The sequence below is a fragment of the Giraffa tippelskirchi genome, chromosome 3 (genome assembly GCF_054371585.1).
Source record: "Giraffa tippelskirchi isolate mGirTip1 chromosome 3, T2T-mGirTip1v1.2.pri, whole genome shotgun sequence".
NCBI lineage: Eukaryota > Metazoa > Chordata > Mammalia > Artiodactyla > Giraffidae > Giraffa > Giraffa tippelskirchi.
This window is the reverse complement of record NC_137277.1, coordinates 188,717,354-188,738,941: the sequence shown is the minus strand read 5'-3', so window position 1 is coordinate 188,738,941 and position 21,588 is coordinate 188,717,354. Positions and strand designations below refer to the sequence as shown.

The 21,588-nt window shown below is 55.3% G+C and overlaps 1 protein-coding gene across 5 annotated transcripts in view; it reads left to right on the top strand.

The window, feature by feature from the left end:
- VWA5B1 (von Willebrand factor A domain containing 5B1) overlaps positions 1–21,588 on the top strand; it is a 69,952-nt gene that overhangs the window by 9,363 nt on the left and 39,001 nt on the right. For 4 of the 5 annotated variants that reach the window (XM_081580652.1, XM_081580651.1, XM_081580650.1 and 1 more), the window contains exons 1-7: positions 1,983–2,160; positions 9,341–9,505; positions 11,973–12,125; positions 13,372–13,591; positions 17,873–18,018; positions 18,909–19,040; positions 19,613–19,737. In XM_081580652.1, coding sequence (XP_081436778.1) covers positions 9,367–9,505; positions 11,973–12,125; positions 13,372–13,591; positions 17,873–18,018; positions 18,909–19,040; positions 19,613–19,737 — 915 coding nt within the window. In that variant the 5' untranslated portion in view covers positions 1,983–2,160; positions 9,341–9,366. Of the gene's footprint in view, positions 1–1,982; positions 2,161–9,340; positions 9,506–11,972; positions 12,126–13,371; positions 13,592–17,872; positions 18,019–18,908; positions 19,041–19,612; positions 19,738–21,588 lie in introns of those variants that run through there. The other variant, XM_081580649.1, reaches the window with a different exon arrangement.

Below are 21,588 nucleotides of genomic sequence, written 5' to 3'. Positions count from 1 at the left end.
GGTTGTTCGAAGGGTTACCTAAGCTAATTCATGAAAAGTATTTAGAACGATGCCTGGTAGTTCTTCATTGCTCAGTATCTTTAGTATCTTTATTCCTTTTTGAGTGTTTCAGCCACGGCTGTGCGTGCTAGGGGATAGAACAAGGAACCAGAGAGCTTTGGTCCCTCCCCTCAGGGTGTCCACCCTCAGGGGTGCTGGACAGAGACAGACACTAAGCCACCAACCACCCATGGTGCCAGACCTGGGACATGGGCACAGGCTGTATGTGTGACAGCAGGGTTCCAATCTGGGGCCCACGTTGGCAGAGCTGGCGCTCAGGCCTGGGGGCCTTGATCGTGACCTCCTGTCCTGTGGCCTCAGTCTACACAGCCCCTCTCATGTGCGAGGTTGCAGCCTCACAGCTCGGTACCAACTGACCTTGGACCTCAAAGGGAAACTAAGGCAATGAATATATTCTTCAGTCCACACCTTGACTGGGTGCCTTGGGAAAGGGGGGCCCTGGGGTGGCTGGATGGCAGGGGTGGGGGATGGGGGTGGCCATGGCCACAACTGGGAAATGCAGAAAAAAATAGGTGCCCAGATGCAGTATGAGTTAGGGGGAAAGTAAGACTAGGAGGAAATCCCAAAGGAAAAAGGACAAGAAAGCAGTCATCAGCATTTAAGAAGCGCAGGGCACTGGGGTGAGCAATGTGTACGCAATAACTCACTTGTAATCCTCACAATGGGCTGCCCTGGAGGCTCAGTGGTAAAGAACCCCCCTGCCAATGCAGGAGACACAGGAGACACAGGTTTGATCCCTAGGTCAGGATGATCCCCTGGAGGAGAAAACAGCGACCTGCTCGGGTATCCTTGTCTGCAAAACCCCATGGACAGAGGAGCCTGAGGGGCTACAGTCCCTGGGGTCACAAGGAGTCAGACAGGACCGGTGACTCATACTTCCACCCTCGCTTCTCCTGAATGCCACACGGCCAAGATTCTCATCAGTAACCCTACCGACCGGCCCTCATGGACCTGGAGGTTTCAAATCCGAATGTGCCCCTTTCTCCCTCCTTCAGCAGGTCCGGATGCAGCCTCTTAGCTGGGAGTCTCCCAAGGTGTGGGCGGCTCCCGCAGGCAGGGCCGGCCGCCCTGGATGCCCGTCCTGGCGGCACAGCAGTTCCCTCGGGCCGCATAGGCACGCCGGGCGCTGTTCCGTCCCAACCGTGCCCCGGGTCCTCACCCACAATGAGACCACAGCTGTGTCTGGGATGGAATCTTGCCCGCGCTGGGCTGAAATAGAGGCATTTCCTCCCATCGCCAAGGCCTCTTCCCACTCCTGCCACATCCACCCTTGTCATTCACTCACCCACTCATTCACTGACTCCGCAAATAGAGCGCTCGCTGTTCGCTTCCCTGAGTTCATCGTGGAGCACAGACTATGTGCCAGACGCACGCTGGGGAGAGAGAGTCCTGCCCTGAGCTCTAGGAGCTGACGGCCTCCCTGCTCGGGAGGGTGGCGTCTTTGCCTGGGAGTGCAGCCCTTGCCTGCCTAGGCCCGCACAGTGTCCGACACGCATTGGCTGAAAGGACATGCAACACACCGATAATGAGAAGGCTAATGCGACAGGTGCTGACCGCGCTGGGGTGGGGAGGGGGGCAGTTCCGTTCGGCACAGGACCCCCGAGAAGGCTTCATGGAGGTGATGGTATTTGAGCTGGGTCTTAAAGGATGAGTCAGATCTCCTCTGGAGGAGGGGGTTGGTGTGGGGATAGCATTCCTGGCAGACACTGGCAGCCTCAGAAGAGATATGGAAGCTAGAAAAGTCAGGCTCGTTTGGAGGAATTCAAGGGGTCTTAACTGGTTGGAGCAAGGGGTGAACAAGGTGGGGAGAGGGGACGTCAGAAGCACCAATTTGTTTACCCACATCGGCAGGACATGAACCCAAGGTGGGAGGTTCAGATGAAGGAGACCAGAATTTGAGAGCCCCAGAATTCTAGAAGCTTAGAACAACCAGATCAGATCCTAGGAACCCATCTATTCTGCCCCCACTTTGATGGAAGTGTCAGTGTTGGCCAGTGGGTGGGGTGGTCGTTGGGGAACAGGCTCCGAGTGAGGGCGATACAGCATGGACTTCCGAGAGGCGTCGGCCACAGGCAGAGAAGGTGTGCCCCCCAGCCCAAGGTGAGTGGGCCAGCTCACCATCTGCACCTGGCTGAGCCCCCTCAGCTGGAGGCCTCCGACTCTGTGGACATAATCCCGGAGCGATCTGACTGGGGTAAGGGGTGAGAGGCCTCCAGAATGGCGTTCCAGGTGCAGGGAGGAGGCCTCCCTCTAATGACCTGGGATGAAAGGAGATGGGGAAATCTCAGCTTCGTTGGAAGGACTGATGCTGAAGCTGAAAGTCCAATACTTTGGTCACCTGATGGGAAGAACTGACTGACTGGAAAAGACCCTGATGCTGGGAAAGATTGAAGGTGGGAGGAGAAGGGGATGACAGAGGATGAGGTGGTTGGATGGCATCACCGACTCCATGGACATGAGTTTGAGTAAACTCTGGGAGTTGGTGATGGACAGGGAGGCCTGGCGTGCTGCAGTCCATGGGGTTGCAAAGAGTTGGACACGACTGAGCAACTGAACTGAACTGAACTGAACAGCTCCAAGGGCAGAATCAGAGGAGTTACTGAGATGAGCTCTCAGGCAGAGACCTAAGGACCTTTCCAGTGGGACAGTCTGCACAGGGGTCAGGAAGTGGCCCTTTGGGGAGGGCTGATGGAGGAGGGGAGACGGGAGAAGCCCCACCAGGACCTGCCTGCTCCCACCCACTCACTTGACAGGCGTTCTCTCCTTTATCGTCCCAGTTTTCTAGGAGTGGGGCGGGGGAACCGGCATGGTCCCATTTTACAGATGTAGAAACTAAGGCACAAAACTATTAAGTCACTTGCTTGAGGTTACACAGGAGGTACTTGGCAGGGCACAGCTGAGTAACTGGTCCAAGGTCTCCCAGAAGTAGCTGTCCAGGGACTCTATCCTCAGGCAGTACGCTAGCTCCTGGGACCTCACTGCAACCCCACAAGCATCTCCCTTTCCAATCTCTTCCTGAACAGTAAATGTTCCCCGGCAGGGAAGGCATGCAGCCACACTTCTTGACCCAGTACCCCAGTGCAGGCCGTCATCACGACTGAGCCCAAGCAGGGCCCAGCACTCTTTTCCTCGCTCCTTCCCCATGCAGCCTTCCCGCATCGCATCTAAATCAAGTCACACCGCGCCCGCTGCAGGCATCTGTCAGCCAGCCTCTGCTCTCTGCCTGGAACCCTGCACCCCAGATTGTTCCAGGGCGACCTGGCGCCACGGGCCGCAGGCTTCCCCAGAGGCATCTCTGCAGCCTGGAGGATGGGCAGGGGCTGGTGGGGCTCATGGTGCAATTGGGGTCCCGGCCGCATCTTGAGAGGTGTCAGAGCAGAGGAAGCCCAGGGTCCCCGGTGCTCACATCACAGCCCTAGTTCACCGGAGTCTTGGGCCTCACTCCTTCTGCCCCTCCCTCCCTCCTTCCTTTCCGCTTCCCTGTGCTCAGCATGGACCGTGAAGCAGCTGGGGAAGGGAAAGCACAGGCGTATTTTTTTTATATAATATTTATTGAATTATTTAGCTGTGATGGGTCTTACTTGCGGCAAGCAGGATTTTTAATCTTCATTGCGGCATTTGGGACCTTTTGTTGCAGTATGCGAACTCAGGCCTTCCGTGGTGGCTCAGATTAAAGAATGTGCCTGCAAGGCAGGAACCCCGGGGTTCGATCCCTATATCAGGAAGAGCCCCTGGAGAAGAGAATGGCTACCCACTCCAGTGTTCTTGCTGGGAGAATCCCATGGACGGAGGAGGGCCATAGTCCACAGGGTCACAACAATTTGGACACGATTGAGCAACTAACATACTGACTTTCCACTTTTGAACTCTCAGTTGAGGCCTGTGGAATCTAGTTCCCTGATCAGGGATCAAACCCGGGTCCCCTGCATTGGGAGCATGGCGTTTTAGCCCCTGGACCACCAGGGAGGTCCTAAAGTACAGACTTTCGAGGAAGGCTACTTCCTAATCTCAGCCATCCTGACCCCTCACCAGCCATGTGGTCCTGGCTTCCAGATCCCTAACCCTCAGCTTCCCCACCTGTAATGTGATGGTGAGTGTGAGCATTGGCAATGATGGCAAAGCCCTTGACCCTGGAAGATGACTCCATTTCAAACCCCTCCTCTGCAGGGAGCTGGGAAACAGGAAAGGGAGGAGGGGCACCCCTGTTCTTCCCCTGCCAACGACCTTGAGGGGGAGACAAGCCACTGCAGATAGGCATTTGCAGAGCTTCATGATGTGCAAGGTGCAGACAAGTGCCCAGAGGCTGTGGAGACCCTGAGGAGGGCGTGTCTGATGGGCTGGGGTGTCAGGGAAGGCTTCAGGGAGGAGGTGACCGTGGAAATGGGTCTTGAGTGCTGAAGACGACTTTGAAAGGCAGAGAAGAAGGTCACCACCATTACAGGAAAAGGCTCCAGTGGTGGGAAGGGCACGGTGAGAAGGTCGGTGTGTTTGAAGCAAAGGGAACATGAGGGACGTAAGAGGAGCTGATGGGGTGGAGCTGGTGGGGAGGAGCCTTGAATGCCGGGGAGTTTAACCTGCAGGGCAGACACAACAGGAAGCCATGAAGCTCAGGAGAAAGGGAAGGTGTGTGTGTGTGTGTGTGTGTGTGTGTGTGTGTTCACACTTGCACGTGTACACATAAGATGACAGAGGGGACTGGGAGGAAATCAGCCTGGAGGTTTGAAGGAGCCGGTAGAGATGGTCCTGGAGAGGATGCTGAAGCAGCCCCCATGGGGATGGAGGGCAGAGGCTGTCAGGAGGGTGTGGGCAGACGTGCCGAGACTCCGGGAGATGCTTCCTGCAGGAGGCAGGGTAGCCTCATGGTTAAAGACCTGGGCTCTGTGGTCCTCCTGCTTGGGTTAACTCCCAGCCCAGGGCTGAGTGGCCTTGAGGAAGTTACCTCACCTCTCTGAGCTTTGGTGTTTTCAATCTGTAGCACATGGATGGTAAGAGTACCTGCTTCTGAAGCGGTGATGGTGGTTTAGCCTCTCAGTCATGTCCAACTCTTGGCGACCCTCATGGACTATAGCCGGCCAGGCCCCTCTGTCTGTGGAATGTTGCCCACATTGTATTGGGTTGACCAGAAAGTTCATTCAAGTTTTTAATACAGAAAAACTCAAATGAATTTTTTTGCCAAGCAGTATATGTAAAGCACTCGCAATGCTGTTTCATCTACTTGACAAATATTTATTGAACATTTACTGTACCCCGTAATATTCTTTGGGTGGCAGATAGAGCCAAGAAACAAGCTAAAAATTCTTGCCCTCACTGGAGGTTATACATCATCTAAAGAGCTGGGGAGACACGTTAAACAAATACAGAAGCAGAAGATACAGTCTATCCGAGGGTGATGACTGCAAAGGAAAAAACAAGAAGAGAGAGCTGGGAAGTGTTAAGAAGCTGCACTTCTAAGAGCAGCCTAAGTGCTGAGTGACTCAGGTTCTGGAGATGGAGGGACCACGGGCGGCGCCTCAAGTTCAGGGACTGCGTGGTGATGGGAGGCTGAGCTGGAGTGGCAGCAGAGGCTCCTGAGACGTGGGCTTTGGAGGATGAAAGCCCGAGAAGCTGTGTGCACGGTTCCCACAGGTGCTGAAGTCCCCCTGGGCGATGGCAGGGCTTGGGGAGCAGGGAAGCCAGGAGCCAGGGGCCAAGTGTTTGCTAAAAAGGAGGGCGTGGTTGGAGCCTTGAAGATGGCAACACGGAGCCGGGGGATGTAGCTGAGACGTCAGCCCCCCACCCTGGGGGGTGCAAGAAGTAAGCACCCCCTGCTGGAAGGAGGGAAGCAGGTCCTCGGACAAGGACACAGAGAGCGTCTCAAGGAGCCTGCTGGCTGCCAAGTGGTGGGCCATTAGGAGAGGGAGAGGCTGACGGGGGTTGGTTCCAGGGCAGGACAACAGAGCATCCTCTGTGGACCAGCAGATGGTCTGTCAAAGATGGGCGGGACCGCCGTGCTGGCCAGGAGGGTGTATCTGGGCCCCTGACTGATAAGCTCTGGGAGGGAAGCCTAAATGATGGATTTAAATCCAACGTCTATGGTGGGAGAAAAGCCAAGCAGAGTCACCAGTGGGAAAACCAGAGAGGAAACTGGTGCGGGGCCCCGATCGGGGGCCTCCAGGGGCGTGGGGAGCTGGCAGGGGGTCGACCTCTGGAACCACATGATGGATCCCTGACTTCTCAGGACCATTCTGGCTGCTTTACTGGGAATATACTTCCCTGGGGGACAAGCGGGTGGCAACTGTGGCAGAGACAAGGAGTCAGGTTTTGAATCTGTTGGCTTGCAGCTTTATTTGGTATCTGTGACCTCTGTTAGTTCATATCCCACATCTGCCTTGTCCTCCACCCTCTGCCCAGCACACAGGTGAGCACTAAAGGTTGGTGTCCCTGGGATACTGCCCACATTCATTCATTCATTTCACTTTACAAATATTTATTGTATACCTGCTACATGCCAGGCACTGTGCTGGGTACTTTAACATGACTCAAGCTTAATCTTCAGTGCCAGTGAGAGAGGACCTATTGGCCCTTCCACTCACCTGGGATTTTTTGCTTTTGTTTATTCCCCCCTCCCTTTTTTTTTTCTGCTGTGCTGCACAGCGTAGGGAACTTCCCCAACCAGGAATCGAACCCACGCCCCCTGTATTGGAAACACGGAGTCTTAACCACAGGACCACCAGGGAAGTCCTCACCTGGTTTTATAAAAGAGGGAATGAATAGCCAGGGATTCAAGTGGCTCCCTCTCTTAGAAACCCTCTTTGCTACCCTCTCTCCACCCGCTACTCTCCTCATGGCTCCTCTAAGGTCAAGGGGCCCCTCCCATTCCTTCTGCCAGTCCATTCATTCCCTCAAAGAGGTGTGTTTGTTTTGTACATGAGTTTGGGGTCCCCCAAGGACATACGGGTTCCAGGGGTTCGTGGGTGGGACTTTCTCCTGGAGGATCCCAGGGGCATTCCTGCTAGGGATGGGGACCAGCACCAGGAACGCTGAGCATCATCCCTCCAACCATCTCAGTCTGGGGCTCCGGTGGGCATCACCCAGGAGCAACCTCGTGGGCAGGAAGCCACCAGCGCCCCCTGGACAGTGTGAGAAGCCAGGCTCGGCTTCAGGAACAGAGCGGTGTGAACTGGTCCGGAGAGCGACAGGGGCTGATCTCAGTGGGTCAGTATTTCACCAGGCCTTTAGCCTCCTCATCTTCCTGATCGGCCAGAACACCTGTCTTTCCCCAGACTTTGGGGATGCAGGATCTGGAAAATGGGCTGGTGAGGTGAGAGGGAAGGGAAAAGGGAATGAATGCAGTGTGGCATGACTGGGCTGGTGGAGGTGTCCTCAGCAAGATTCCACGCTGAGCATGCCTGCTTCATTGCTCAGTCACGTACAACTCTTTGCGACCCCGTGGATTTGTTGCCCGCCAGGCTCCTCTGTCTGTGGGATTCTCCAGGCAAGAATACTGGAGTGGGTTGCCATGTCCTCCTCCAGGGGATCTTCCCGACCCAGGGACTGAACCCAAGTCTCCTGTGTCTCCTGCATCGCAGGCGGATTCTTTACCCACGGGAGCCCCACCCCAGGATGAACCCAAGCTTAAGTCCAAGCCCCCCACACATCTGGAGGCTGACTCGCGGTCAACACTCTGGACAGGAGGCAACCAGGAAGAGGAGGTGGAGGGCGGGGACGTGACTCTCTCAGCAAAGGAGCTCCACCATCTGGTTCTGCCCCCGGCTTCCCCCTGGGCTTTGAGACAGAGAACTCCCGGAGAAGGAGAAGGCGGCTGGGAATCCAGCCCTCTCTCCTGGCTCCTTATCTGCCTCCTGCTGTCAGTCAGCCTGCTGCAGATAAGCCTAGGGGCTGAGAGCTGTCTGGGCTGGAGCCACAGAGAGAACATAATTTAAACAATACTCCTGGGCTGTCAGAGAGGGTGGGAGCACCCGAGGATCCTTGCTTGGGAACACAAGGAGGATGTAAAAGCACAGCGTTCCCTTCTCAGAGAAAAGACAGGGTCATCCGCACTCACCGAGCAGCCTCACAAATAAACGGCAACAGGCTACCAGCCCGCTGCGACTTCACCTGGGGCATCCATCGAGAAGAAGACCCAAAAAGGACCTCAAGTTCGTAATCCGCACCCTTTGGTCAGCTTCTCTTCCCGCTCCTACCCCCACCTCTCGAAGGCAGGTGATTGCCTGGGAGGGTCTCGGGAACCTCATAGAGAATCGGCACCCTGCCCTGAAATGCACTCCGAAGTCATTGGTGTTGGAATGATGACAGTCATCTCTTTGTTTTTTTTCTTTCTGTGCTGGGTCTTCTTTGCTGCACACGGGCTTTCTCTAGTTGCAGCGAGGGCGGGGTTCCTCTTTGGTGCAGTTTGCAGGCTTCTCACTGTGATTGTGGAACACGAGCTCTCGAGCAGGTGGGCATCAGTAGTTGTGGCCCATGGGCTTGGTCGTTCCCCAGCACGTGGGGCCTTCCTGGCCCAGAGATCAAGCCTGCGTCCCCGGTATTGGCAGGCAGATTCTTAACCACTGGACCACCAGGGAAGTTCCCAACCACGGTTTTACTTATTCAATCGGCACTTAGGATGCCATGCAAAGCAACAATAGACCAGGAGCGTGCTCTCCAAAGGGGATGATACTGCTGCTGCTCAGGCACTCAGTCGTGTCCGACTCTTTGCAGCCCCACGGACTGTAGCCCGCCAGGCTCCTCTGTCCATGGGATTCTCCAGGCAAGGATACTGGAGTGGGCTGCCTTTTCCTTCTCCTAAAGGGGATGATAGACATGAATACCGTAGTCTCATGGAAACAGGATGAGTCCCGACAGACCTACTGGAAGGAGAGAAGCTAGGCTCTGTGCGAAGCCTGGCACAGGTGGACTGGCTTCCCTGCAAAGGGGACTCTGTGTTCACCCCTAAGGGCAATGGGAGGTGGCTGGTTTATTTTGGCTCACGGGGTGAGCCTTCCAGGTAGAGTGTGGCAAGGACAAAGGTTTGAGAGCACACAGGTCACATCTGAGGGAGGGGTGGAAGCTAGGAGACCCACACGTGAATCCAGCCAGGTCGTGTGTCTGCAGGCCTGTGAATTGTAAACAAAGGGCATAATCACGCCTTCTCTTCCAAGGGGTGGTCGAGCATCATTGTGGGAAGTGGTTGGGGGGAAATGGAGTGACGCTCTGCTTGCCTGTGGAGGCTGAAGGGGGAGAATTGAGCTGGGCGACATGGGGGGCCTCTCCCCACTTGTTGCTTTGCCATCTCTTGCAGGTCCTGAAGGCCGAGTAGCCAGCGAGATGCCGGGTCTGCTGAACCAGATCACAGGGGCAGCCCTGCCCCTCACCGCCTCTGACGTCACCTCCTTTGTCAGCGGTTACGCCCTGGGGCTCACCGCCTCCCTCACCTATGGCAACCTGGAAGCCCAGCCCTTCCAGGGTAAGGGTCCCTGAGGGGGCTTCCCCAGGGCCACCTGCATGCTGAATCCCCTGTCCTGATACCCATCAGCCAGCTGACATCAGACAAGTCACGTCGCCTTTCTGAGCCTTGGTTTACCCACCTGCAAAGTAGGAATACCATTTCTGCCCAACAGGTCTTAAAGCTGGTGGCAAGTCAGGTCAGGATTTGAACCCAGGTTTGGGCTCTGCCCCAGCCCGCTGTCGCAGCCCTATCGATGTCCACAAGACACGCCCACCTGTCAGATAGTCAGTCCTCCACATCCCCCAGGGAGTCTCACAGGAGGAGAGGCTTCCGGACTCACTGGAAGCCAGGAGTTCCCAGTGCTAAGCGTGGCTCTCATCCCCATGACCCTGGGGAAGCTGCAGTCCTTCTCGACGTCAGGATGCTCCCGTGTCTGTCTGGACGCCAGGGTTTGAGGGAGAGGCCGATGAGGTAATGCGTGAGGAAGGGCAGCGTGGAATGGAAAACAGTCTGCGAATGTGAGTCACCCGTGTGCGGCAGTCAGGAATGTGTACCGACGTTCCCCTGCAAGAGCTGTTTGTAAATTACACTCTTGTCTTTGCACTTAAGGAAGGGAGTTACTGGAAGCCTGGCCAGGAAGGTTATGTAAAAAGGCTAGATATGCTCTGCATCCCTTCTCATTCACAGTGATGGGGGCCTCCTAACTCCCAAACTTCACGTCTTGGGGCACCCACCCTCCAACCTGACCCGAGTGTCTGAAATCCTTTGAGTTCCCAAAAGAAACCCACAAGGGAAACTTTCCCCCCCACAGAAATCTTCTGGGCAAAACAAAGATCCTGTCCCTCTGTTTCAGGAAACCTACAGAGGATGGCTTAACGTGAGACTCACGGGGAACCAAGGAGACTATATTACTGAACACCTTTCAGACAGTCCTTTAGCTTTCCGTGTGCGGAAAAACAAGTCCCCCCATTTTATAGATGAGACTGAGGCTCAGAGGGATGGGAAACTGGGATTTATGGAGAGCTCGCCGTGGTCCTTGGCAGTGTGCCGCCCCCGTGTTAGTGGGCTGATTAAATGAGATGGGACCTCGATCCTCCACGCGTGGTCCCCCAGCCATCGGCATCACCCAGAGCTGGTTAGAAACGCAGAATCTCGGGCCCTGCCCCAGAACTACTAAATCAGAATCTGCATTTTAGCCAGACCCTCCAGGTGACTCATGTTTTCTTAAAGTTTGAGAAGTACTGCTGCTGCTGCTGCTAAGTCACTTCAGTCGTGTCCGACTCTGTTCGACCCCATAGACGGCAGCCCACCAGGCTCCCCCGTCCCTGGAATTCTCCAGGCAAGAACACTGGAGTGGGTTGCCAGTTCCTTCTCCAATGCATGAAAGTGAAAAGTGAAAGTGAAGTCACTCAGTCGTGTCCGACTCTTCATGACCCCATGGACTGCAGCCCACCAGGCTCCTCTGTCCATGGGATTTTCCAGGCGAGAGTACTGGAGTGGGGTGCCATTGCCTTCTTCAGAGAAGTACTGCACTGAGACATAAAAATGTAGGACGCACACTCTGGGAGACAGAGCCTAGTAAATGGTGGTTATTTTTCCCATTTTCATAATGACCCCGAGTTTGACTCTATCATCCCCATTTTACAGATGGGGCTCTGAGGTTTAGAGATGCTGAATGTCTTATCCAAGGTCACTGGACTGGGGAAGGGACAGGGCTTGGATTAGAACCTTAGTCCTCTTCGTTCAAAGGCCCACCTCCTGGGTACCACGGGTGATAATCCACCACACAGAGGTGTCTTGTTAGACCCACACAACAGGTCACATAAAAATCCAGATTGCCGCTCTCTCTCGAAAAATCAGAAACCCTGGCCACACCAGTGGAGCCAGAAGTATGGGGGAATCTAAAACCTGGGATGAAGGTGGAGGCAGAATCTCTGGGGAGGAGGTGGTCAGGACATTTCTCAGAGGCCCAGAGTCCACGGAGGCATCCGCACCAGTGCCCCTTCTCCCAAAGACTCAGCAGAGACCAGCCCCAGGCCAGGGCCCCTGGGGGGCAAATCTTGGCACCTGTCCCGCGGTGAGTCCCGCTCCTCCCTAAAGCCGGTGGATGAGGCTGCCCCGTTTTAGAGGTCCAGTCTCTTCATTCTGTTTTCTACTCCCTGGAGCTGCGAGGGGCGGGGCAGGTGAGCGGAGTACTGGGTGGTCCTGGTGAGCTTGCGGCACGCGCAGAGTAAGAGGTGGCTGGGACGGGGGAGAATCTGCCCCTCTAGCTACCCCGCCACTGACGCAGAGCCTGCCACTCCATGCGTCCCGTCCAGCCCTCGGGCCGGGGCTGCCCAGCCCGAGTCCCCTCGGGAGCCCTCTAAGCGGCTGTGAACGCCATGGTGCACTCAAACGGCAGACCGAGGGCTCTGGTTCCGTCCCGGGGAGGTGGGCATGCCGAGCGGCGCTGGGTCACCCGTGACGCCGGGCCCTGCTCCGCCAGGCCTCTTCGTGTACCCCCTGGACGAGCACACCACGGTGATCGGCTTTGAGGCGGTCATCGCGGACCGCGTCGTGACGATACAGATCAAGGACAAAGCCAAAATAGAGGGTGGCCACTTTGAGTCTACCGGCATTCGAGCTTCGACGGTCACAGGTAAGAGGCCTGGAGCGGCTGCGGCAGGACCTGGGCGTGGCTGGAGTCTCGGGCAGACCGAAAGGGGAGCAGTGGGATCGGGTAGAGTCGGGAATCCTGTGTGACCGTGGCCCAATAATTAACCTCTCTGAACTTCACCTTACTGTCTGTGAAACAGGCCATTGCTTCTCCTCTCACTTGGAAAGAGTGTAAGGGTCAAAGGAGGCAACCGAAGGGTATTTAAGACATCTCTAAAAACCAGAAAAGCATATCACTTAAGCTCAGAGGTTGTGGAATGAGTCATACCAAGATTTGACTGCCAGTCCTGTTTCTTGCAAGCTTAGATAAGAAATGAAGCCTTGTTGTGTAGAATGTAGCTAATAATCCACCGGAATCTCAGCAAAGAGCCTGCAGAATGCTCATCACTGTCGCTGGTGCAGTCAGAACTCACACAATGGCTATGGGTTCCTGCTACGGAGGATACTGAGGCTCAGAGAGGGTGGGTGACCAGCCCAAGGTCACAGAGCATGTTAGTGGCAGAGCCAAGGCTTGAGGCCGAGGATCATATGGTATAAGAGATTCTCACCACTGCATCTGTGATGGAAATGAAGTTTCTTCACCTGATCATCGATGTTCAAGAATCTGTGAACACCCATGCTGTGTAAGACGCAAAGTTGTCCCCCAAGAGTTTAGGACTTGCCCGAGCCTGGAAGAACAGCTAGGGCATGCCAGGCAGTGACCACGACAGGAAGTTGAAAGTGGCCGTGCCAAAAGCGGTCCAGATCATGTCAGAGGAGGAAAACGACCAGGGAGGTTTTCGTGGAGGGGTTGGATGGGCTAAGAAATAGTGAGGGATGGGCCTTTCAGATGAAAAGAAACAGCACGGATTCTGGGGGAGGTGAGAAACTCCAGTGTAAATCCTGGGGAGACGTAGAGTCTGAGGATGGAGATGTGACCTTCCATCGGGGGTGAGTGGGTCCCAGCCTCCCACTCCCAGCAGGGCACAGTGCAAAGTACACAGGCCTGGCGTCAGGCCCAAGTAGGTTCAGATCCTGGTTCAATAAATTAGTTATTTGTTGAATAACTTGAACTCGTTGCACCCCCACGCTGAGCCTCAGTTTTCCCATCAGTGCACAAGCTCCTCTAACCCAACACACAGCAAGCTTAGAGGGGATGAGAGAGAAGGGGCCCACAGCCCCTGCCTCCAGGCCTGGCATGTAGGAACCATTCTGCAAACGTTCCATTATCCCTCCTCCCTGCCAACCAGGAAAGGTGGCTCTGGACGAGGATTTGGAGCGGATCCTCTTTGTGGTCAACCTGGGGACCATCGCCCCGATGGAGAACGTCACCGTGTTCATCAGCACCTCCTCAGAGCTCCTGACGCTGCCCAGCGGGGCCGTGCGGGTCCTCCTGCCTGCTGTCTGTGCCCCAACTGTGCCCCAGTTCTGCACGGAGAGCACCAGCCCCCCCGGCCAGCAGGTCCATGGGTGAGGAGCCCCTGCCAGACAAGGCCAGAGTCGTGTGGGGTCGGGGAGGGGGGTCAGGGTGGGGGAGATAAAGGATGGGCGGGGATGCTAAGCTCTGTAGCTGCCACCTCACAATGTCCCTCCCCGGCTCACTTTTAGAGCGCCTAAGAATCTCCCTGGGATTTCCCTGGTGGTCAAGAGGCTGTACTCTGAGCTTCCAATGCAGGTGGTGTGTGTTTGATCCCTGGTTGGGGAACTATGATTCCACAAGCCATGCAGTGCAGCCAAGGGGGGGGGAAAAAAAAAAAGAATCTCCCTGAAATGCCTGGTGTTGGTACTGACCAGAAGTGTTGGAACTGGGATCAGAATTCCAGGCTTTATACTTTAATGCGCTCAAGAGGCATTTTTGGAGCACCTACTATGTGCTAGTGGAGAAGGAAATGGCAACCCGCTCCGGTATTCTCGCTTGGAGAGTCCCATGGACAGAGGAGCCTGGCGGGCTACAGTCCATGGGGTCACAAAGCGTCAGACACAACTGGCAGGACTTAGCACCCGCTATGTGCTGGACACTGGGGTGGGTGTTAGGGACACCGAGGCACAAACGCACACGGCTCCTGAACTTTTCGGAACTCGGTGGAAGAGATCATTATCCAGCCGATAACACAACTAATGTGAACTGTTTGTGAACTTGCATGCATAGTTAATTATGCAAAACTGCGATGGAAGAGACATTCATTGGCTAAGAATATAAAAGAGGGACCGAACCCCTGGGGTCCAAGGGCCAGGTCAGTCTTCTCTGAGGAGTGCTATTTCAGCTGAGGGCTGAGCCAGGAGGCAGAAGGATAAGGCACAGAGAGAAACATTCCTATAGGTGGGAACGGCAGGGGCAAAAGCCCCGAGGCAGCAAGGATGGGGACCCAGAGAAGAACCGAAGCACAGGTGACATGAGATGAGGCTGCAGAGACACAGGCCCCTGTGGTCCTGGCCAACTCTGGATTCCTCCCCAGAGCAATAAGGAGCCATTAACAAGGATTTTCAGCAGGGTCGGGTAGGACATTGAAGCACAGTTTCTCTGTACTCTCCCCGGGGGTGGGGAGGGGAGAAAAGGGGGTCACAGCCTGAGACACCTGCAACTGAGATCAGGGATCCTATTTCCCCACCTGTGGACCCAGGGGGACCAGCGTTTCCTCCACAGGGAGAGAGGATGCCCAGTTTAAGAGGCCTGCTGCATACGGGAGATGACTTTTGATACATTTTATCATTTGGTCTCCCCTGGTGGCTCAGCGGTAAAGAATCCGCCTGCCAATGCAGGAGACATGGGTTCAATCCCTGGGTTAGGAAGATTCCCTGGAGGAGGAAATGGCAACCCACTCTAATATTCTTACCTGGGAAATCCCATGGACAGAGGAGCCTGGCGGGCTACAGTCAATGGGGTTGCAAAGAGTCAGACATGATTTAGTGACTAAACAACCAACTCCTTAACTCCCCCTCCCCTACTCATGTCCTGAATCTTTGAGCCAAGTTGAAGTCTGGGAAGATGTAAACACTGTACATATCCAGGAGTTTCATACACATACCCTGTAGGGCTCTGGGGACAGCTGGGAGCATGTGCCCACTGGGTCACAGAGGACAATGCCAGCAAACCCCTAAACACTGCAGGTTAAAGGGCTGATCTATGACTAGGCTGGGAAAGGGGAGGAGGAGACGGGGACGACAGAGGATGAGATGGCTGGATGGCATCACCAACTCAACAGACATGAGTTTGGGTAGACTCCGGGAGTTAATGATGGACAGGGAGGCCTGGCGTGCTGCAGTCCATGGGGTCACAAAGAGTCGGACACGACTGAGTGACTGAACTGACTTGATGGCCAGGCGGGTGGGGAGGGGTTACTGCAGCCTCTCATAAGGGGCCAGCCTGGAGGGCACTCCTCAGTCATTCCACAAATAACAATTAAACACTTACCATGGGCTAGGACTGAGCACACACATGGGCCAGGACCGAGCACACACATGGGCCAGGACCGAGCACACACATAGGCCAGGCACTGTTTTGGGTGATGGGAATACATCAGTAAACCAGAGAGGCAAGGTCCCTGCCCTTATGGAGCTAGCATGCTAATGGAGGAGACAGACAAGAAAGACATAAGCCCATAATTATGTCATATGTTAGGTGATGAGTTCTATGGAAATAAATGCTATTGAGGCTGGAGAGGGATAGGATGGGGTGGGTGCTACTTGGAATAGACAAGGCTTAGGCAACATCTGAGAGTTGGACTATAAAGAAGGCTGAACACCGAAGAACTGATGCTTTTGAACTGCAGTGTTGGAGAAGACTCTTGGGAGTCCCTTGGACTGCAAGAAGATCCAACCAGTTCATCCTAAAGGAGATCAGGCCTGAATATTCATTGGAAGGACTGATGCTGAAGCTGAAACTCCAATACTTTGGCCACCTGATGTGAAGAACTGACTCATTGAAAAAGACCCTGATGCTGGGAAGGATTGAAGGTTGGAGGAGAAGGGGACAAAAGAGAATGAGATGGTTGGATGGCATCACTGACTTGAAGGACATGAGTTTGAGTAAGCTCTGGGAGTTGGTGATGGACAGGGAGGCCTGGCGTGCTACAGTCCATGGGGTCACAAAGAGTCAGACACGACTGAGTGGCTAAACTGAACTGAGGCAACGTCTGAGGCCTGATCTGAATGAAGGGAGCAACCATGGAAATTATCTGGAGGAAGAACATTCTGAGCAGGAAGTGCAAAGGCCCTGAGGCAGCGCCAGGCTTGGTGTGTTTGAAGAGCAGCAGGCAGGCTCGTGTGAACATAGCGAACGGGAGAGGAGTGCTGGGGTCAGACCACGAAGGGCCTCGAAATCTAAAGTGAGGACACTTGTTGGCACAGCAGAGAAGCTGGTGGCACCATCCAGTCTCAGGCCAGGGAGCACCAGCTCCTGGGTGTCATCTGTGTAAATGCTGCCATAGTGCATTTGTAAATGCAAAATAATCTGTAAATGCAGGCTTGGTACATTTGAGAGGCAGGACCTAGCGTAGCTGGGGACATTCAGACCTCAGTGGGTCAAGGAACGAGAGGCTTGGCAGGCCCAGTTCCCCTGGAGTGGCCCTGATAAATTTTTGATTCCTGCCCATTCCAGCAGGAAAGAGTTAACAGAAGCATCCTTAGGACTGCAGGGGATGCAGACACCTGCCTGCATCAAATCCAATGAAAAAGTGGCTTAGATAGAGTGACATGAGAAAAAATCAGAAAAATAGATCGTAGCAAACGTTAGTGAGGATGAGGAGAGAGAGAAACTCTCGTTCCCTGGTGGCGGAAGTGAACATTGGCCCAGTCGCCTTGCCAAGCAATCTGGCGATACTCGATGTGTGCCCTTTGACCCAGGCATCCCAGAGAAATCCTTCCAAAAGTCCAAAAAGGGAACACAGATGAGGATCTTCACGGGGTGGCCTGTGGATGCAGAGAGGTGGAGGCAGGAAGAAACCAGGACCGTATGACAGATGCCCTCAGGTCGTACCATTGCTGATACTGTTGTTTAGTAGCTAAGTCGTGCTCGACGTTTTGCAACCCCATGGACTGTAGCCTGCCAGGCTCCTGTGTCCATGGGATTTCCCAGGCAAGAATACCAGAGTGGGTTGCCCTTTCCCCACCCAGGGATCGAACCCAGTCTCCTGCATCAGCAGGCGAATTCTTTACCAATGAGCCACCCGGGAAACAAGCTGAACCACAACAGCAGCAAAAACTTTGGTTGAAAACCTTTACAACACAGCATTGGGTGAAAAAAAGGGGAAGCAGCTGAATGAGATTCCTAACACAATGCCATCTTATCAACCAAATGTCCTGGTGTCTTTTACAATGCTATGTGCATATTCAGAACGCATAACAAAAACCTCAGAGGGCAAGCCCGAGGAGGGGAGGGAAATTGAGCAGAGCCGGATGAGAGACTGGGTGAGGGACGACACAGACAGAGGGCCAGAGACAGCGGGTGAGCAGATGACACTTTGCTAAGCACCCACGAGAGACAGCTGTGTCATTATGATCCCTATGCAACGAGAAAACCAAGACTCACAGGAGGAGTGGCTCAGGCAAGGGTCCCCAGCTCCCAGAGACAGAGCCAGGATTCCAGATGTGACGCGACGTGATGTGAACTGTCGCACGGTCTGAGGGACCCGAGGGACTCGAGGGACCCGGGTGAGGATGTACGCTCTGCCAAGTGTGAGTGTGGGAACTGAGGCTAGTGCTCCCCTCTTGCTGAGTCTCCTCCTCTCGCCCCTCCTCCCGGCCCCTCCCCAGCAGAGACAAGCACTGCCTTGGCAGCCGGGCCCTGGACTCCTGGAACAGACTGTGTCTGTCGACTCTCCTGGACACCGACGTGTCCAACCCCATGGAATACGAGTTCAACTTCCAGCTGGAGATTCGTGGGCCCTGCCTGCTCGCGGGTGAGAGGAGCTGCCTAGACTCCAACGGGGCTGGAAAGAACATTCCAGGTCCCGGGGTGGGGACGGGAAGGGAGGGAGAGAAAGCTGGCCAGCCCAGGTGGACGACAGCCTGCGGCCAACCTGCCTCCCAACAGGACTCTTTCCCGAGGACGGATTTCAAGACAGTCCCCACCCCACCCTCCACCCCTGCCAAAGGCTCCCCTGGGGAAATGTCCACAAGGGCCTAGCAGTCCAAAGTCCGAGGTTGGAGGTCCAGGGTCCCTTCTGGATGCCACAGCCACACAGCTGCTTCCCGGGTCCTCCCCTGGGGTGGGGGTGGGGGCCTCCCGCTCAGTGGGGTGACTTTCCAAATCCCGCCACCTGGATCCCACCCCAGAGCTTCCGATGATGATCCTGGTCTGGGGTGAGAGCCCAGGGCACCGGAAACATTGAAAAGCTCCCAGGTGATTCTAACAGGGAGCCAGAGTCAGGCACACTGTGCTGGTGGTTCCCCTCCCCCTCCCAGTCAAATTTTTAAACGAAGTGGTTTCAGTCCATGAGTGTTCTCCCAGAGCAAGCCGACATCCCAACACGGGAGGCATTTACAGAGTGCCCTCCGATGGAGCGTGCAGCTCCTTTTGTCTCTGTGCCCTAAGAGGAAGCCACCCCTCCAACCCCCACTGGGTCCCGAGGTCATGGCAGGAGAGGCTATCCGACCCTGTCTAGCTGAGCTCCCATGTTGCAGACGGGGAAACTGAGAAGGGCTGTCCACAGTTTTGCACACCAGCAGGTCAGGAGCCCCTGATGGGGCTGGAGTGGCAGTCATCTCCGGCCTGAGTCTCCGGGTCCCCCACCAAGCCCCTCTCTCTCTGGGGACTCCTGAACTTATCCCACCTTGCTGTGTCACTCAGGGGTAGAGAGTCCCACCCACGAGATCCGAGCTGACGCCGCCCCGTCCGCATGCTCGGCTGAGAGCATCATCGTCACCCTGGCCAACAGGCACACCTTCGACCGGCCCGTGGAGATCCTCATCCACCCCAGCGGTACTGTGCACCTGCCAGGGACCCCCGGGGCTGCCGGTGGGAGGGAGGAGGTGCTGATCCCAGAGCGCACAGACACCTGCCCCCCCCCTTGGCCAGGGAGAGGGCAGGCTGCGTGGCAGAAGAGAGGAGACCAACTACATGCTTCCATGTAAACGTAGCTCTAGTTGGCAGAATTGTCTCCTGCCCCATTTCAGCTCCTGAGGCCCCAGTGTCTCATCCACCTATTGGTGCACTTTGCTTTCAGGCCAGCTGAACACCTAAGCTTGGTGAGACCCCAACATTTCCAAACCCCCAGGGAGCAAATCTTTTATCTCTTTAAGAATTCATAGTATGTCAAAATGCAAAAAGATCGGAGCCCAGGATCACTCCCATTTTACAGATGGGTAAAGTCAAGTCATGCACTCTCCTGTCTCCCAGCTAAGGAGTCATTTCATGGCCCCACATGCCTCAAGCAGCCAGGGATCACATCCCCCTCTTCCACCTGGGAGTCCTCCCCACAGTGAAGATCCACCCCTCTACCAAGGTCCCCCGCATTGCCCTCACGCTGGGACAGTGCTGTCTCATCTCTGCAGAGCCCCACATGCCACATGTCCTGATGGAGAAAGGGGACATGACCCTGGGAGAGTTTGACCAGCATCTGAAGGGAAGAGCAGATTTCATTAAAGGGATGAAGAAGGACAGCCGTGCAGAGCGAAAGGTGAGGCTGACTGAGCAGCATCAGCGGTGGCAGAACTGGGGTGGCGCTGGGCACTGGGCACTGGGCACTGGGCACTGGGTCTTTGCTGGACCAGTGAGAAGCCTGAGCCGCAGGGTGGGGGTGGGGGTGACTTGCCTGAGGTCACGCAGCAAGCTGATGATCCCTCCTCCTGCCAGGTCACCTGCTCCTAGTGAATGAAGGTGCCTGAAAGTATGAAAGTGAAAGTTGCTCAGTCACGTCCAACCCTTTGGGACCCTATGGACTATACAGTCCACGGAATTCTCCAGGCCCGAATACTGGAGTGTGTAGCCTTTCCCTTCTCCAGGGAATCTTCCCAACCCAGGGATTGAACCCAGGTCTCCCACATGGTAGGCGGATTCTTTACCAGCTGAGCCACCAGGGAAGCCCAAGAATACTGGAGTGGGTAGCCTATCCCTTCTCCAGCGGATCTTCCCAACCCAGGAATTGAACCGGGGTCTCCTGCATTGCAGGCGGATTCTTTACCAACTGAGCTATCAGGGAAGCCCATCAAGGTGCCTAAGCGAGGAAAGTTCTAGGCTGTTGGCAAAAACGACCTTGGTCTTCTTCAGGATAGTCTGCCCCCAAAAGGCACCAAGGGCCCTACGGCTGGGTGCCCTCCCAGCTCCATCTCTACTCCTGGGTCTCCCTTTACCCACCTGCTGAATGGGTCTCTTGATTTGCCTTCCTCTGGGATCATTGCTTGCTATTAGGTTAAGAATAAAGGCAGAGCCAGGGAAGCCAGGGAAACCCTCTCCCTCTGCCCATCCCTCCTCCATGAAGTTAAAGGATAAGGGGGTCCTCAGCAGGGGCTGGGGGTGGGGAAGGGGGTAAGAGGATGCTGAGCCTCAGCCACAAGCCACCCCCGCAGTCTCCCTCCTGCTGGTGTCACCGCACACCGCCCTGGGTCCTGAGGGCCAAGGTAGGCTCAAGAATCAGGGCACACTGCTTTTTATCATCTCCCTTTTTAGATGAGAAAACTGCGGCTTAGCACCCACAATAACTGGTGAGCTGGGAAAAGAGAGTTGGCTTTTGTGACGCTGAGGCTAAGGACTTCGCCCCGCTCATGTGGGGCAGTTGTGCCGAATTTAAGGGCCCCTCTGGCCCCTGCTGGTCTGACAGGCAGAGGACGGTGGAGAGGAACAGACAGGAATGCAGAGAAAACCTACAGCTGATATCCTTCCCTTTGGTAGAGCTCCCACCCAAAGGCCCCTGCTTGGCGGAAGGTGGGGGAGATGGTGAAGGGAAGGTACAGATGGCTCAGTGCCCACCCCCACATTGGAGACCATGCTGGAAACATCTGCCCTCCCAGAGGTGCCCCCAGATGAGTCAGTTGGGAGAAGAGGCTGGAGCCGGGTTCCCTGAGTAAGGGTGGCAATGCAGGGGTGCCACTGGGCTCTGAGAACTACAGCGTGAGGGCAGGAGGAGTCAGCAGTGAGCCTCCCTCCCTGCCTGCCTGCCAAGCCTTAAATCAATTAGGTCTGGGACCGCCGGAGCAAATGAGAATGAATTTGCCACCTTGGGTTGGTTATGCAAATACCCTGTATTCTCCTGAGCTTCAGGGATGACAGCCATCAACCCGCAGCTGCTAAGAAGTGATGAGTTTGTTGTAATTGGATAATGGCAGCTCAAGGAGACACCAGAGAATCCTGATCCTGAGACCCCTACCCCAGCCCTCCGAGAGGCAAAAATCAGGCTCCTGTCACTGATGTGGCCGTTGCTGCCTCGGGCTCTGTCATCTAGAGAGCCCTGTTGGGCAGTAGCTTTTGGCTAAGGACCTCCCTGTGGGAGGGAGGAGATGATCCCTCACCAGGGAGGGAGGTGAGCACCCAG